The sequence below is a fragment of the Hyaena hyaena genome, unplaced genomic scaffold, assembly GCF_003009895.1.
Source record: "Hyaena hyaena isolate Hyena2069 unplaced genomic scaffold, ASM300989v1 scaffold_509, whole genome shotgun sequence".
Taxonomy (NCBI): Eukaryota; Metazoa; Chordata; class Mammalia; order Carnivora; family Hyaenidae; genus Hyaena; species Hyaena hyaena.
In genome coordinates, this window is record NW_024081142.1 from 1,251,399 (window position 1) to 1,270,481 (window position 19,083).

Here is a 19,083-nt window from a genome sequence, read left to right on the forward strand (position 1 = left end):
TCCTCTCTCATGACCACCACTATCCTGAATTTATCATGCCTATGCTTGTGCACATCCCTAAACAATATAAGCCGTTGTTTTACCTTTTTAAAACTTTATATAAAGCGGTATTATACTGAATATCTTTTCCTCATCTTGTTGTCTTCATTCAACATTGTATTTCTGAGATTTACTCATGTTGATACACGTAACTCTAGTCATTTAAATTGTTAAAAGATTTTTCTAGTGTATCAACATGTCTTTATCAATTATCTTTTTGAGACACAATTTGCTTCTAATTTTTCACCATTATAAAAAATGCTTTGATGTTACACATGGCACATACACCTGTGAATTTCCCTAAGGAATTCTCAAGTTACTATCCAAAGTAATGATACCAATTTTTACTTCCAATGACAGTGTATGAAAATATCTATTGCTCCCCATCCTTACCAACACTTGATATCATCAGACCTAATTTTTGCAGACTGAGTGAGATATTATTTTCCCTATTTTAAGTTTCATTTTCCTATTAGTGAGATTGAATATTATTGGTAATCTGCATTTTCTCTGTTTATGTGTAGCCTTTGTTTTCTATTGATTTGTTTATTTGTATAATTTATATTGATTTACCATCCATCAATATAAAATATGTAAACTATATATATCAATACAAACAAAAAATTAAGAGTTATCTCAAGTCTCAATTCCACTGCTTAAGAGGTACATATCTCAGTTTCTTCATCTGTAAAATGGAATAAAAGCTTCACAAGGTTGTTACAATGATTAAATATGTAGTATATACCTAAAGCACTCTGAACATAGTATGTGCTATACAATTATTTGCCACTATTATTTGTTTCACATCATCTTCTGCTAGTAATACTAGCTATAAATACTTTCTTGCAGGGTGTGACTTATCTGTTTACTTTGTTAAAGTGTATTTGCTGGACCGAAATTCTAAATTTTAATGGCATCAACTTTTCATTCTTTTCCTTTGATAACTGGGTTCTTAAAACATCCTTCTCCCCCAATGCTCTATTTTTTTATGAGATAGTTCTTAACCTCCCTTTCATGTATTGATTTAATACCTTACCAAAAATTTGGCATATTCAACTTGTAAAATTATATTAAAACGAGCTTCTAAATAATTTTTAAAATAATTCTGTTCTCTAAAACAAACACTGTCTTTTTTATTACAAAAAATAATTGTACCTAACCAGAGAGCAGATTTATATCTTATTACAAGGCAAAAATTAAAATACACAACTATATATAAGTACATTTATAATAACTCTTACCCTATGACATCTTTCAAAGGCTTGTTTGGTTTCTTGTAAAAGATTAACCACCACTTCTTGAGATAGGAAAGTTTCCCCATGAGTATCGATACTTGGCCCCAGTGGTAAGTTAGTACGTTGTCTAATTCTCTCTTTCAAATCTTGAATACTAATGCATCATAGCAACAAATGAAAAGAGAATACTTTATTACACACAGATTTATATTTCAAATGCTGTTCAACTTAGTATGCATTAACAAAGAAAAATGGACTAATCACCAGGAGACCTAAAAGTTCTAATTCTAATAAATTCTAGTTCTATAAAGTAAAACAAGCTTTAACCTCTATATAGACTGTCATCTGAAAAATTAGTGTATTTGGAGTTAGGACCTTTAAAGTCTTTTTCAGCTCTATAATTCTGACTCAATAGCCAAAAGCTTCTTGTTTGGTTTCCTTAGGAAGTGGACTATTACAAATTAGTTAATATAACTAAATGGTCTTTCTTAAAATAAACTTTAAGAATTTAATGCTTTTTAAATACATCTAACCACTTGAACATACTGCATATTTCATCATTATTAGATATATTAAACATAATTTAGCTTTTCCTAATGACCGAGGGTTACTTTGAACATTATATGGTGGTATCTTTAGGTTAGACTTCCTTTTGCTCCTAGAATACCTAACTCTAGACTATTGTGAACTTTTTAAAAAAGATTTTACTTATTTTATTTTTTTAGTAATCTCTACATGCAACGTAGGGCTTGAACTTACCACCTTGAGATCAAAAGTTGCATGTTCCACCAACTGAGCCAGCCAGGATCCCCCAAATATATGTTTTTATTTCTCATGATTGTTCTTTAGTCTTTTTTCCTTTCCTTATTTGTTGTTGCTGCCTTTCAGATGTTACTTTTTAAGTTTATTTATTTGAGAGAGAGAGAACACACGTGCACACACATGTGCACACGAGCACAAGCAGGAGAGGGGCAGAGAGAGAGAGGAGAGAAAGAATCCCAAGCAGGCTCTACACTCCATGCAGAGTCCAACACAGGGCTTGATCTCACAACTACGAGATTATGACTTGGAACTGAAATCAATAGTTGGACACTTAACAAACTGAGCCACCCAGATGCCCCCAAGATGTCACTTCTTATTCATAACTATAACCTCTCCCTGATCATTATGTAGTATATGACAAACCTGGGAATCAAAAAACTGATTTGAAGTGTACTCTGGACTCTAATTATATGTCTCTACATAAGTCATTCTGTTTCATCCTAGAAATGACTGGGTTCCAGATAGTTGAGATCTTAATAACTGAGGTGCCACCAATTCTTAGAACAAACCATTTTCTTCTAGTATGTGAATAATCCCAGGTTTTAGGTATTAACCAAGTAATTTTATGCCCAAGTCATTAAAAAACTCAATGTATCTAAAATATAAACTATTTCTATTTTTTTCCCACACCTGGAACAACAAAAATGATGTGCTTCCTAGTTAATAACCTGGAATAATTTACTCAGTCTACGAAAAAAGAAAAATTAGACTATAGAACTCATTATAGTGCTGATATTCTGCTTTACATTTTAGTTACATTATAGGTCATTTCAACACATGGTTCAAGAGACAGGATTTGATCAATAGTGTAAATAAGCTGGATTAAATGAGTTCTTTACAGAAAATTCCAGTGACTGTCAATATTTGACAAGTTTGTCCAAATACAATAAAATTCCTAACATCTTTAGTTTTAACTGTAACATTTAACAAAAACACTCACCCTCCTGTGCCAATGGATCTCTTTTGATGGTTTTTTGAGTCATAATAGCGCTGTAGGATCATAGCACTTCTGCTTTTCAAATATCCAGTCTCCACCTCAATATAGTTCTCCAAATAGGAAATGAAAATGGATTTGATAAGCTTAGACAAGAAAGTCTGTTTATCAGTACCTAAGTTAAACTCCATCAACTTGCTGGAAAGATTTGTGGTTCTTTTCATGGAAAAGGGGGAAAAAAAGATTAATGTATATTTTAGGTATAGTAACAACACTGAGGAATATATACTTCTACAATGTAATTTTAATAACATATTTTTAACCACCACTTCTTAAACCTTGGGAAGATACTTAGGATACAGAGAGAAGCTGCACAGGGCTATATATAAAGTAGGTTGACCTCACAAACAACATTTTGGTTTTAAAAACTAACTAAGGATAATCTCCTAGGGATGAAGGACTTAAGAGAAGATGAAAGTAACCAACCAGTCCAGAAGTGGCAACAGTGGCAGAATGACTTCCATTGTGCTCTAATGGCACTCACAACATGGTACCCATGTCAGAATACTAAAAGATCCACTCTGTTCATTCTCTCTTTTGTCTTTGTCCATGTGGACTTTCCTCTAATTTTCTGTATTTTGCACTGAACGTTGCTGGGATGGACTTCCTGATTATAGTTACTTTTGAAAACCCTCCTCCCAACAGGAGGAACACTGACCGACAGCAACAGGACTGGAAAAAAACTCCATAAGAAGCTTCTGATATAATATTACTAAGTATAACACTTTCATTTATAAAAGCCCAAGGTAAATTTTCATATCAAACTTAAGGCTGAAACTCATTTGTTAAGAATTTGTGACTTTCTCGATTTCTATAGTTTTAACTGCAGATAAACACAATCATGCTACTTTGTAGGAAAAAAAAAAGTGAACTAGCTTACAATTAAGATTCGAAGCAAAATTGCTGAGTCTTAAACAACATAAACAAAGTTTCATTAAAGTACATGACTATAAAGAATATCTGATTCCTTAATGTGTTAAGAATGCTGCGCTTTCTACAACAGTAGTCTATATAACTAAGTATTTAATGCTGAAAGGTTTACTGCTGACAAACTTTTACTCAAAAATACCTGAATACGTCACCATTTTCTAAAAAAAAAAAAAGAAAGAAAGAAAATCTGAGATGTTACTATTTTCTGGTAATTAAAAACATACCTTGTATATAAATCATAGAGATTTTTGAGATACTGCTCTGCATCAGACTTCCTACATTCTTCTAACTGGTCTTTCACAAAACTCTGAAGGAAAGAAAAAGGCCAACATTATGTCAAGTAAATATAATTTTTTTCTCTACTCCACATTCTGGAGCTGTTCTTACTTAAAAGACAACGGAAAAGACAATGCATAATAAATATACCAATATAAAAAAAATAGGCTTTTAATTTTTTAATGCCTCTCATATTTACATGTTCATCTATAGCAGTCTTAGGAATAAGTATTAAGAATTTCAAAACTTCTTTTGAAACTGGCCTATCTTGCCTTATAAAGTACATTTAAAAAACAAAACCCAGGAGCACCTGGGTGGCTCAGTCTGTTAAGCATCCAACTGTTGATTTGGGCTCCGGTCATCCCACAGTTCCTGGGATCAGGCCCTATATCAATCAGGCTCTGTGCTGATGGAGTAGCACCTGCTTGGGATTCTCCCTCTGCCCCTCCCCTGCTCATGCTCCCTCTCTCTCAAAATAAATAAATAAACATTTACAAAAAAAACAAGAAACAAAAAAACCAAAAAACCCAAAAAATAAAACCTGATGCTTTATCGATATAGTCAATTCCTTAAAGCTGCATTTCCCAAACTATGGCCTGGGTAACATTAGTGTCTCCTAAGATTAACAGGCATTACTCTAAAACTGAGAGATGCTGTACTTTACATTTCTCCTAATCACAGTATGCATTAGTACTTTACAGGCTATAAAAAGTCCTGAATTGTGTCTTAGAAACAAAAACTTCTTTTAGGTTGTTTAATCCAGTAGAATACATAGTTTAGGAAATGTTGCCTTAATGCATAGTGCTATGGGAGTCCAGGTTGTACATTAAATTACTATGTTTCTTTTCGTATTAGTATCATATGAAAATTCTACAGACTGCACTTGTAATTACTAATTTCACAAATACCATCCATTGGTCAAAGTGAAGATCCAATAAAAATAAAAATCTGAGGCTACCAGGGCACCTATGTGGCTCAGTCGGTGGAGCGTCTGACTTTGGCTCAGGTCATGAACTCACAGTTCAAGAGTTCAAGCCCCACATGGGGCTCTCTGCTGTCAGTGCAGAATGCACTTTGGATCCTCTGTACCCCCACTCTCTCTGTCCTTCCCCACCAGCACGCCTCTCTCTCAAAAAAAAAAAAAAAAAAATCTGAGGCTATCCCTCTATAACCTGTTTCAATTTCTACTGCCACTACACAAATTTCAAATGTGCTCTGATGATGCTTAGTGATTAGTACCTTTTATCTTGGTGAACAATATTTTTCTTTAAAAACAAAAAAAGCATGACACTGTCATTCTTTTCCAATTCAGTGAATAAGAAGATTACTATTCCAAAGGGCATTATGTGAGTAAACCAAAAAAAACCAAAAACATAAAAACTTTTAAAACAGAGGAAAAAAATCACTTATTCCCTTAAGAATTACTTAGTCATTATTTAAAATTACCTGTAGTTTGATTTCAAATACATTTTGAATAAGTTTAGCCAGTACTGTTTCTGGATTACTAAAGATATCACCAACTTGTTTGTTTACCCGGTGACAGAGTATTGCTGCATCTTCAAATATATCGCTTCTCAAGTAAGCACCCTAAACAGAGGCATTTTACATAGTTAATATATAATTTTAAAATGTTTTTTAAAACACAAATAAGCATAAAATAAAATAAGATCCAGAAAACTGTACTGTTACGTTACCTCCTGGCACTGCTTTATATAAACATCAACACAATGGGAATAACCCTACAAAGAAGAAAGAAATGCATTATCACATTTAATAATTAATAATAACATAATTAATTCTGTTATTGTTTAATAACAATAGTTTTTAATATGTTATACATTACATATTAATATATTAATATACATATTTCTTTGTTTCTACCCTTGGATTCAAAGAACTTGTGTCCCTTTGCAAGACCCAGAACAGAGCTATATTTAACTGGCATTCTGGAAATTTACTCTTAAAATTAAATCTATTTTAGCAGAATGTATTCAAACAAAATACTGTGTCATATTAAGCTCCCTATAATGATTTTTGTCCATTAACAAGCCATACATAAAAACAAGTAAAGTAAGCAATGTCAAAGTACATTACTGTCTCAAGAGCCATTCTCAGTACTCAATATAATATTTAAGTGAAAAGTCCAACAAAAACCTCCTATTTCCTACTCAGATACAAATATAAACAGATTCGGGATGCCTGGGTAGCTCAGATGACTGAGCGTCTGACTCTTGATTTTGGCTTAGTACATGATCTCAGGCTCATGGGATCTAGCCTCATATCAAGCTCTGCACTGAGCCTGGAGCCTCTCTCTCCCACCCTCTTCCTCTGTCCCTCTCCCCCATTTGTACTCTCTGTCTCTCTCTAAAAAAAAAAAAAAAAAGAAAAAAAAAGAAAAACAAATTGAAGTAAGCACTATTTCTTTAAGTAATTTCTTTATAGGGATTCTCTCCCTAATTCAAAATCCAAGAAGATAATATTTCTTTGTACTACCACCTAAGATTCTCTGGATCTAAGTCTTTTACTAGTTATATTCCAACTACTCTCTGGCTCCTATGTTCCTCCCCATATTTAAAGCTAAATCTTTTTACTTTTGACCTATTTCATAACATGTTTGGAAAAACGAATTAAAAAACAAGAAGACATATGATTTTCTATGTCAACCTATATAAAAAGTCATTGATAAACATTATTAAATATAATACTTAAAATTTAACATCACTTATGGAAGAGATATAAATATACATTTAAATTGTTCAAAACAATAAAAGTTATCACTGTGATATAGTCATACAACAGGAAAATCAGAGACTATAATATATAGAATTTATATCATCTCCACAATCTTGAAGACTAATCTTCATTATTAATAATTACTACTTACCTTAAAATGAAGCAAAACTGCTGCTACTTCTCTCATTCTGGAAATTTCACCTCTTCTTTGAGCACTGGTAAACTCCTGAATCAGTTGGCATTCTAAATCATGGTATTTACCTAAAAATAAAAAGAAAGTCATGTAGCTACAATGGGACAGACAAGGTATCCAAATTATTCACAAGCACATGAATTATTTACAAATATAATGACTATGGATCTAGCCTTCTTTTGAAAAGAATTACATAAACAATATGAGATTACAGGCAGTAAGTCTAGCCCCTATAATGCACAGTGATATATAAATCTATATTTTCAAGACAAAGAAATCTTACCAACCAGGGAAACAGATGAACTCCCTTGGTCTGACTACCACTTACAACTATTGCTTAAAAACGCAGCTGACTGAGATAAACCTCTGGATGTCATTTCTGATAGTATGAGATAAGAAAAATCTTTAACATAAAGCTACAGAAAGGGTGAAGAAGACTACAGAACTCTTTACTAGAATTCAGATGTCTTTACCATGAAGTATGGTGGATTCAACACCAAATATCACCTTAATATATGGTGTCTGACTGACTACATTATTGAGGCTACTAATGTTCTGTGTGAAAACCTGAACGTTGTGTTAATCTATAGTAATCAGAAACACTGTCAAGAAGTCCAACTATCTATGTCATTCTTATCGTAACACTTTTGGGAAAAAAGGTGGCTCTTTGAACCTTCTATGCAATGGTCTCCCCAAACGTGACTCAAGTTACCATGGGAGCCTGAAAATATAATGGCTTTTCCAGAGACCTAGAATGATCTGCTTAAAATGTAATCCAAAGATTAGAAAGAATAAAACTAATCATGTGAGGAGTTATATTGATACTGAAATGCTCACATAAGCTTTGCTTTTAAGAAAAAGAACCTACTTTAGAGATATATGCATGGATACAAAACAATCTCCAAGATACACTGTTAAATAAAAAACACAAGTATAAAAGCTATTTGTATAGGATGCTACCAATTATTTTAAAATAACCAGGGGCAGTAGGACTAAATTCTACACACATACATATGTGATTTATGTCCTATGTTTGTATATCCATAGGACATTCTGGAAGAATACCTAAGAAACTGAAAATGATTGTTTCAAGGAAGGGGAGTCAAACTCAGAGATGAGGTGAGAGAATAACATGGTTCCCACTATCTCTCCTTTTACTATTTTTCTTTTACAGAAGTATTTTTATCACCTATTCAAAACTATTAAATAAATCAAACTCCACTTACTCGCAATTTTGGATTTTACTTCTGAAAATCTGAAAGATAAAAGTCAATGATGAGGTTAATACTAGTGAAAAACGTATCATAGTAATTTAAGATGTTAATAAAAGGGGAAACAGAGTCTGGGAGTATAAGGGAAACCTTTGTACTAAAGGTCATCATCAAGGAAGGGAGGGAGGGAGGGAAGGAAGGAGGAAAGGAGGGAGGAAGGAAAGCAAACAAGCCAGCCAGTCAGCCAGCCAGAAGCGAAAGAGTACTGATAGTAAGCATGCCAGGTAACAAAATGGAATTTGGGCAATTCAAATGGGGTAACTGGTCCTCCTTTATGAAATTCACACTGAATAACCAATAACTTGTTAAAGAGGGAGGAGTTCTATATGAAGTATTAACAACTCTACCAGCCGCAACACTGAGTTATTGTGTCTGCTTATATTCACTAACAATTTTTTAAAAGATTTTTAAAAATTTATTTATTTTTGAGAGAGTGTAAGTGAGCAAGGGACAGAGAGAGAGGGGGAGAGAGAGAGAGAAAGAATTCCACAAGGGGCATCTACAGAGAGAAGGGGCTTCACACTATCAGTGTGGGGCTCAGAGTGAGGCTCAAGTTCACCCAAAGTGGGGCTCGAGCTCATGCAATTTGGAACTCAAACTCCTGAGTCCTGAAATCATGACCTGAGCCGAAGTCGGATGCTTAACCAACTGAGCGACCCAGGCTTCCCTATTCACTAACATTTTAATTCCTATTTGTTTATTTGCCCCTTCTGTTGAGATTTTTTTTCATATAAAATTCCATTACTGTTACTTAAAAGAAAAACAATAGGTACAACATATGAAAAATAAAATTGAAACTATAAAAAGGACCCATCAATGTGCGTTAAAGACTAATCATTCAATCTTTGCAAATACAAAACTTAAAATATCACATACTACCATACACTAGAATTTTTTTAAATCTTAAATATCAAGGGAGAATGTACATTATGGAAAGTTACTGTTGAGAGATCCTATGCAATCAGTTTGGAGAGAGAACAGGATGACTGGCAAAAGAGATGGCAAAGAGTAAAGAAGGTGATAAAAATGTAGAGTTATACAAAACTGATGTATCAAAGTCATGGTGGAACAGAGTGCATGTAAGGCCATACTGACCTTTGTGAAAAAATTAAATCTAATTAGGATATATATTCTACTCCAAGGCTTAGCAGAGAGGCTAAACAAAATTTTAAGAGAAATACATAACTGAGAAATAGGAGATGAGTATATGCTGAATAGAATGGAGAGATTATCCAACAATTATCAGGCAACCTATTGTGACCTACACATTTTACCCATTTAAGGAAATGGTCCAATTCTGAAATAAGATAGAGGTTTTTGTGGGTGACTTTAAAAATCATTATTCCTGGGGCACCTGGCTGGCTCAGTCAGGAGAGCATATGGCTCTTGATCTTGAAGCCATGAGTTTGAGCTCCACGTTGGGTGAAGAGATTACTTAAACTTTAAAAATCATTATTCATAATTCTGGAAAAATATGAGATTATTAGCAATAGCTAAATGATAGATGACCATGACTAATGAGGATCCTTTATGAGGATTTAGAGTTGAAAGTAAAATAAGACGTGTTTTCAGAAGAGGGAATTCATTCTCATTCTATGTACTGCAAGCTTAAAGAATAGCAATATGTTTATATTCCACCTGTACCCAAGGATCTTCCAGTATTGCCAAAATAGTAACAGATATATTGTCTGTTACATGAAAAGATTTAATTTTTTCAGTCATTCACACAGGAAAACTACTACCACCAGGATTTTATTTAAAACTCTAACATTCTATAGACTAAAAGAAATCATGAAAAAAACTCCTCAGTGAAGTTTCTTTTAAAATGAAGCTCATTAATACCTGACTTAGCAATGGCTCTAGGGCTTTGCATCTAAAGCAGGGTTGCTTAACCCGAAGTCCCTAGGGAGGATTCTGTGGCTAGGCTAAAGAGTCTAAAATTCCATGAAGTGGCTTATAACAATCTGTCTGTATCTGAATTTTCTGAAGAAACTTTATTGCTTTCATCAGCTTTTAAGGTGTCTAAAACCCCATAAAGTTTAAGAACTCTCATCTAGATATAAGAAAAAGCAGCTGAATAGCACCATGTTTAAACTTTCCCCGTCTCTTCCCATCCAGCTTATCAGAGTCCAATGAAATGAAAATTCAAAATACCACTTTAGGAAATTTCAAAATTCTTCAGCAATTTTTTCCCCCAGAAGAAAGACAAAGAGGAGCACCTGGGTGACTCCATCAGTTAAGTGTCCAACTCTTAATCTTGGCTCAGGTCATGATCTCATGGTTCATGGGTTCATGATATCAAGTCTTGTGTCTGGGACTCTGCTGGCAGCATGGAAACTGCTTGAGATTCTCTCTCCCTCTCTCCCTACCCCGGACCCATTTGAGCACACATGTGCTCCCTCTCAAAATAAAATAAACTTAAAAAAAAACAAAACAAAACAAAAACAAAGGATTAACAGTATTTCAAGGTGTATCATTAAATTTAGATATTAAGAAACCGTATTTTTTAATCGACTATTATATACTAGGTCTACACAAATGAGGTACTCAATAAATTCTTGTTGAATAAGCAAATACATATAGGGAAGAATACAACTTTATCTATAAACTGCAGCCTATATCCAAATTAGCTCTTGAGAAATGAACTTGCCTGTCAAAAGGTAACTCCTGAGCAATTAGGTGCAACTTCTGAATGATGTCTGCTGCCTCCTTTATCTATTCAAAAATAAATGAAAGCAGTAATTATTAAAAAATAAAAAAAAACCCTCTACATACCAAATATATTTTTATATTTCAAAAGAGTAATAATCCCCTATGTATGCCAATAGACCCTCACTCCAATAATTGTCTTTTAAAATCCATATGAACCGTGTGAGCAACAGAAATACATTTGAAATATCACCAACAAATGAGTCAATAAAACATAAACCTTTGTCTTTCTGGTATTGAAATTTTGTGATTTTATAATGCCATAATCCCTGCCCAGTAAAACTTGCAGTTCAAGTTTACTCTGAAAAACTTAAAATCATTGCTTGCTGAAAGCATAACTGTCTCTTCCGGTTTAAGAACCCAAAAAAGAAGAACAAGATTTATGAAAATAATTCAGATCATATTGCTACATATATCCCACATTAAGCTGAACTGAATGAATATAACTGAATAAAACAACTACAATAAGTATCATTTAATAAACACATAAATTTATAAAACTTGTTCTAAAAGCAAAGATAGAGTTTAATATGAAGTCTCTTGAATGAAGTATGGTATAGAGGTATACTTCTTTAACTGATGGAACTAAAGGACTCAGGCCAAAGGTCTAAAGTTCTTAAAATGCAAATATTTGACCATGCTTACACTAATGTGTAAGAAAACTATACAATATTCACTTTAAGTTTCACTTAAGTACTGAGTTTTGGCACACCTTCAGTAACTGATTTTATGATCACTCACCTTTACACTAAAAAATAAAGAGACTCTTACAAATGAAGCAAGAGCTAAAAACAGTAATATAGATCTTTCTAACCAAACACTCATGTGAAGTCTGGCAAGCAAAGTGGAGAACAGCATGGCCAAACAAACTATTGCCAAACAAAAGTGAATAGAGCATTTTGATTTTAGTTATCTCTTCTCTCCTCATCAGTATGTCACTGTGATTTTCAGTTATCAAACACTCACTCCATCCAGTAGCACATGTACCACTGCAATATCACTTTTCACCACGCCATTTAGTTGGACTGGCAGTGTCCATCCTCTTCTCCTCACCAATATCCCCTTCAGAAAAGACCTGCCTGGTCCACTGCCAGTTCTACGTTTCCACCAGGAATTTGCCCTTATTATTTTAAGAGACAGAAGTCCCCATTACGTGTTGTTTGCAAACTTTGCTTAATGTAGAAGGAATATGTCAGTAAATAACACTTGACTTTATTCAATTTCCACAAGTGATTATTTTATAAAAATCATTTAAAGCACAATAGTTCTTAAGGGTATCGCTCAGTTACAGTATACTATAACAGTTAAGTACAGAAGTTGTCAAATCCACCATCTAATAATTTGCCTACATCTAAAGTGAGGTGAGAGGCCACCCACGCTAGCAAACAGTGTTAAAGATAATCAAATCGGGGCGCCTGGGTGGCTCTGTCTGTTGAGCGTCCGACTTCGGCTCAGGTCATGGTCTCACGGTTCATGGGTTCGAGCCCCACATCGGGCTCTGTGCTGACAGCTCAGAGCCTGGAGCCTGTTTCAGATTCTGTGCCTCCCTCTCTCTCTCTGATCCTCCCCTGCTCATGCTGTCTCTATCTCTCTCTCAAAAATAAATAAAATATTAAAAAAAAAAAAAGATAATCAAATCATTATTAGGCATTATCTATATGAAGAACAATAAGCTGTGAGTCTAGGGAGAAAAACAACTAACATATTTTGTAAGAATTGAGATAAAAGGGAATATATATGGCATGGACAGAAAATGGGTTTTTTAAAGTAAAGTTTAAAAAAATAAAAATGACTGTGGAGCAAGAAGAAGATGTGTTATCTTCTCCCATTCCAATTCCTTCTGCACTCACTCACATCTCCCTAGCTGTGGGTGATTTGCCTTTTCTTTCCATTGGGAAGGGAGAGCTGGCAAGAATGCAGAAAATGAGATAGCTACAAGTTTATCTGATAATTAGCAATCTAATACCAAATATAAGTTCTTAAGTGGAGTTAACTGTGATAATACCAAGCCAAAAATGATTTCACAATTAGCAAACAGTAACCCCAAACTTATGGAAGACATGGAGAGAAAAACAAGATTAGAGAAAAAAGGAATAAAATATAAGATAAAAGAACACAAAGATGGAAAACAATAGAAAATAGAAGACACTAAAGCAGAGGAATGGACTTAAAAATTATTAGTCTAAAAAAACAAGAACAAAAAACTGTTAGTCTATACTTGCACCCCAAAAATTAAAATGAGTGAACAAGCGAATGAATTAGTAATATGAAGAATTTTTCTTTCAATTAAAACATAAAGAGATAATACGAAGAACTACACAATGACCTGAGGATAATTTAAATGTTTAAATAAACATATACAGAACTTAATTTCATGATGTAAAACATTACAAGCAATACAAATCAGATTAAAAATATGTATGATCGGTCAATTCTGAAATATTTTTTTCTCTTGATTCTAAATGGTTGCTTTGAGCTGTATTCAAATAAACAGGCCAATTCACATTGGGTAAAATATCTGCATTTGGTTTATAACAGCATAAACAGATTACACAATCCAACAGGTATAATAGAAGCTAATCCAAGTTATAAAATTCAATCTATATACAATTTTTCATGTATAAAACATATGTATAATATGCGTAAATATGTACTTTTATATTATAACTATATGTTTATAGTTAAGAAAAAAAAATAGAGGCGCCTGGGTGGCTCAGTCAGTTAAGCGTCCGACTTCAGCTCAGGTCATGATTTCATGGTTTGTGGGTTTGGGCCCCGCGTCGGGCTCTGTGCTGACAGCTAGCTCAGAGTCTGGAGCCTGCTTCAGGTTCTGTGTCTCCCTCTCTCTCTGACCCTCCCCTGCTCGTGCTGTCTCTCTCTCTCTCTCTCTCAGAAATAAATAAAACATTAAAAATAAATTTAAAAAAAAAAGAAACAAAATAAAAGCATTCCATAAACTATCCTGAAAAACAGTTCATTGCTCAAGCTTTAGGGTGTGTGTCTGAGTGTGTATATATTTACTTTTATACTTAAAAATCACATAAATGTAACAAAAGCTAGATATTGCCACTGTCTTACAAGTGTTTAAGCATGACAACATTCTTAACGTAATCTTGTCAATTCTACCTTTATACAATAAGTGTAATTTCTTAAACTCATTATGTAAAATATTGTCTTTTCTTTAGAGGAATTATGTATAGTATGTAACCGTTTTTTCAAAGATCTCTAAAAATTGTAAATTCTGTAAGCCTATATAGTTCCTACTTGCAAAAAAGTGTTGCTTAATTCTAAGTAAACTTCAACAATACTTACCTTTTAACATTCTGCCATCATAAATATCCCATGGAGTAAACTTGGAATAATGCAGGAAGAGTGTATTCAATATATTAGCAGACAATGTTACCTTGTGCATAGACTATCTATAAGAATGTTTATTTCTTCATGCATTTTGATTTCTTCTCCCTCAGGGTGAAGAAAATCAGCTAAATAACCTTCCTTCAAGACTGCAGAACACTGAATACTATGTACCCTCAGACTAGTGCCATGAAAAGGATTAACATAAACAATTCAGATTTTTCAATTCTCTTTGGTCCAAACTAGAGCTCTTTATTCAAGTAACAGAAACCAGAAACTCTGAATTCCTTGTGCAGAAAGATATGTCAACTTATCAACGATTTAGGTTATACCACCTCCTAAACCCAATGGAATATAACTATTAAATTCTGTTAATGTTAAAAGTCAATTAGGAAATAGGAAACAGGACATATTAACATCGTTACCTCAGCATTTCCAAACTATACATAATTTTATAAACAAAAATACCAAGACAATCCTCCCAATTAAAAATCTGAATATACATACTTCATCAGGAATCTGCAGGCAAGTGTACCAATACACATTTCAGAACAAAACAAAGTTTCAATAAATCAGCTACTCAGTGATTTGAAAGTAATAATCAGGGCACTGTTGTTAATGATGCAGTTTGCTTCTATCCCTCTGATAGTGCTCACCTTTTCAGAATTTGTAAAAACATCAGATTTCAATTCTCCATCTAGAAATTCATTAAAATATTTCATCAATTTCTGAGCCTCTACTGCCCGTTGTCTAGGTGTGTTTACCCCTTCCAACTGGTCTCCAAGGTGACAGACCTTGGTTGCTACATAGCTGATATGCTCATCTAGTTCTTGGAAATGTTGGAAGGCAACCTAGGAAAAATGTGTACAAGCATGAAATATGATCAGAAAAGCCAGTTTTTTTAAGTTCATTCATATCAGAACTAGACCACCAATTTCATCCCTACTCTCTAACTTAGGTAACTAAAGATAACATACAAGTTTTATAGGAGGTAAACTACAAAAAAAACTTATGCCCATTAGCAGTATTACATGATCTCAAAGCTTTTTAACAAACTTGTACACTTTTATACCTTTATTAAAACAACATTTTATCACAAACATTTGTTTAGAAACAAAACAGTATCCTTTAATAACATTTCCCAGTACCATTTAGTCCTAAAAAATGATTCTGAAAACAATGAACTAAGTACAAAGGGACTTGTGACCTGGACAGTTTGCTTGCTATTACATGGAGTCAAAAATATGTCAGAAGCAAAAACACTAATTAAAAATAGAATATTGGGGCACCGGGGTGGCTCATTTGGTTAAGTGTCCAACTCTTGATTTTGGCTCTGGTCATGATCTCACGGTTTGTGTGATTGAGGCCTATGTTCGGTTCTGCACTGACAACACAGAGTCTGTTTATGATTCTCTCTCTCTCTCTCTCTCTCTCTCTCTGTCTCTGCCCCTCCACTGCTCGAGCTTTTTCTCTCTCAAAATAGAGTATTTAACATTTATTTTAAATATTTGATTGAAGAGCAATGCCAGTATTAGAAATAAGGTAAGATGGTTCTTGCTCAGTTTTGAAAACAGAAAAGGCTATAAGAATTATTTAAATGAAGTAAAAGTACAACACTTCCTAACATATTCTTCCTCTTTTCCCAGAGTAGAGAGATGGTCCTGTGGTATATAAAAATTCTATACAATGAATGCTGCAGGGTCACCAGTAAAAAAATTGCTGATAATTCAGAATGACACTATTGTTCTAACTTTAAGTAAAGACGGGGGGAGAGCAGCAAACATTCACTAAGGACTTCTGGGCCAGACACTGTTCTAAGCATATTATATGTATTAACTTATTTAATCTTTATATCACCCTATTTTCATAGATGAAAAGAACTGAGGCACAGGGATGGTAAGTTGCAGGTAAGCAGCAGAACAGACTATCTCCAGAGCTTGTTAGATTAACTATTAATACTTTTTTAAAAATTTATTTTATTAATGTTTATTATTTATTTATTTTTGAGAGACAGAATGAAAGTAGGGGAGGGGCACAGAGAGATGGAGACACAGAATCTGAAGCAGGCTCCAGGCTCTGAGCTGTCAGCACAGAGCCGAATGTGGGGCTTGAACTCACGGACCACGAGATCTTGACCTGAGCCGAAGTCGGATGCTTAACTGACTGAGCCACCCAGGCACTCCTAACTATTTATACCATTATTATTAGCAAGAGAAAAGAGCATTAGAAGTATGTGGAATCTATCACTTTGATTACGTAAAAACACATCCTCTACCTTATGTAAATTACTGACTTTATTAAATGTGCTCTCACAGCCATATGCTTAAGTGAAGGAATCTAACTAAATAAAATCTCAGTAGAAATCAGTTTGCTATCCCTAACACTAAAGAACCAACAGCTCCTGGGAGGCAGCAATGCTATACAATGCTCCATGAACTACACTTATAAAGGGCAATCAAGTTCCAGATCAGGCTCATGATGTAAAAGGGGTTCACAGATTCCAGATTCAGTTTAGGACCTAAGAATGGCTAAGAAATTTGGCCTACTTACCCCAGGGCCAGGTTATGATTTGATTTTACTTCAAAATGGATTGAGGAAGAGTACTGCATTCACTTTCCCCATGATTATACTACAATTCTCATGGGGTCACATACTCCATGACTTCTGTAAAACTTCCCAGATCCGGGAAAAAGGTGATCCAGGCAATACTGTTCTATTACTTTTTTTTATGCTTACATAAGAATGCAAACAACTACCTAAAAATCCAAAGTAATCATGAGCCCCTAAAAATGCAAGTCAGCTAAAGCGTCATTCTTCAAAGAATGCACTGTGACTGTACTGGATACCACTCCAACCTAGGAGGGAATACTGTGATCTCAAACCACGGATCACCAGCAAGTCTGTGCTAAGAGTGCCTCATAACAATTCATTGACATTTTTCCTCAGGGATGGGAACAGTTGAGAGAAACCTCAATGGTTACTATTACCTGACTAAAGTTCTTTAAGAACCTAATAGTGGAAGGGAATAAAAATATTAGAATCTGCATAAACTACTCATTGTTAGTTGGTGTTTACCTGATTGCTTTTCTGGAGCTCTTGTACCTTCTTGGCAAATTCCTTGGCTTCTTTCTGACACTGCTGCTCTAGTTTCTCTACTTTCCTTTGAATCCTTTCATCCATTATCTGGAGTTCTTGAATATGATTTACAAATTCTTCTAATAACCTAACAGAGGAAGCATGTATCAATCCATCTATGATTAACCATTAGGAACTGACCAATTCACCCATAACAAAATATTAATAAGCATTTCTTGAGGTAGGTTAATTTTCTCTGTAGCATCTTAGGAGTTATCTTTAACATGAATGAAAACCTCACTCAGAATCTCTGCCATAATAGAAACCAATTTTATAGAAAACAGAAAGATAAAGGTTCTATATAAAAATAATATTGTGCATTCCAGGGAACAATGACTTTCTGTTCCTCTGATTTATAACTATACTTAAAACAACATATTCAACGTTTTTATTTTAGAGGTAGAACCAACCTTTTCTAATTTATTACTAATTGAAGAAAATATTAAATTCTTATAACACAGTAAAATTCCTTCCCTCATCTAGTTAAAGTCCTTCTCTAAAATAAAAGAAATAAAAGAAAATAAATCAATCCCTGAATTATAATGCTTGTGTATTTATTGTCCAACTGTTAACTAAAATCCCTTTGTATAAACATTGAAAGGAATTTCAATAGTCATCTCTATTCCAAATACAAACTTGTACGAGATTGGATCTGTGGGGAAAAAACCATTTTTACTTCACCTTTTGGGATCAAAAGCTTCAGGTCCCCCTCTAGAGCCTCCTCCTGGGGTTCTCCACACAAGTCGTTCAATATACTCATCTGCCACAAAAGGCTCCTAGTATACAAAAGAAATGTTCTTTTAAAAAGTTTCAGAGAAGATAACAATGCTACATGCAAAAATGAAACAGGTTCTACTACGTGAGAACTTAAAATACATTTAAATTACCATTTAAATACATCTGCATTAGTAAAACGTACAAGGCTTTTTCAATTAAAAAATCAGATTAATAAAAATTAGGGTATTAAAATATTAGAACAATATCATGACTGGTGAGAACATCCCAATGGAAAAATGAGCAAAGGACACAATTTATGGAAGAAATACAAGAACCATGAAAATATATGTGGCTTCACTAGTAATCAAATGAGGTCAAATTATCACTTTTGATTTTAACTTCACACACTGGCAAAGTGAGTATTTTTGTTTTTTCGTAATTATAATATGCAATACAGGGGAGGGTAAATTGAAATTCACACCCTCATCTAAGAGGTACAATATTTCTGGAGGACAATAAATAATGATTTAGTAACATAAACAGTATTACAAATGCTCCTATCCTTTAACCCATAATTCTACTTTTAAAAGCAGATATGAACACAAAATTTTTTGCAGAATGTTCACTGAGTATCATGTAAAATACTGAAAAAATGTTCATATAAATACTTATTAA

At 33.8% G+C, this 19,083-nt stretch overlaps 1 protein-coding gene across 1 annotated transcript in view; it reads right to left on the reverse strand.

Annotated features, from left to right (window-relative positions):
- EXOC5 (exocyst complex component 5) overlaps positions 1-19,083 on the reverse strand; it is a 55,406-nt gene that overhangs the window by 19,643 nt on the left and 16,680 nt on the right. The window contains exons 2-12 of the mRNA XM_039255131.1: positions 18,373-18,467; positions 17,632-17,779; positions 15,213-15,407; positions 11,144-11,208; positions 8,449-8,477; positions 7,181-7,290; positions 5,991-6,035; positions 5,743-5,883; positions 4,245-4,327; positions 3,037-3,246; positions 1,281-1,428 (exon numbers count right to left, since the gene is read on the reverse strand). Of these exons, the coding sequence (XP_039111062.1) occupies positions 1,281-1,428; positions 3,037-3,246; positions 4,245-4,327; positions 5,743-5,883; positions 5,991-6,035; positions 7,181-7,290; positions 8,449-8,477; positions 11,144-11,208; positions 15,213-15,407; positions 17,632-17,779; positions 18,373-18,467 (1,269 nt within the window). The remainder of the gene's footprint in view (positions 1-1,280; positions 1,429-3,036; positions 3,247-4,244; positions 4,328-5,742; positions 5,884-5,990; positions 6,036-7,180; positions 7,291-8,448; positions 8,478-11,143; positions 11,209-15,212; positions 15,408-17,631; positions 17,780-18,372; positions 18,468-19,083) is intronic.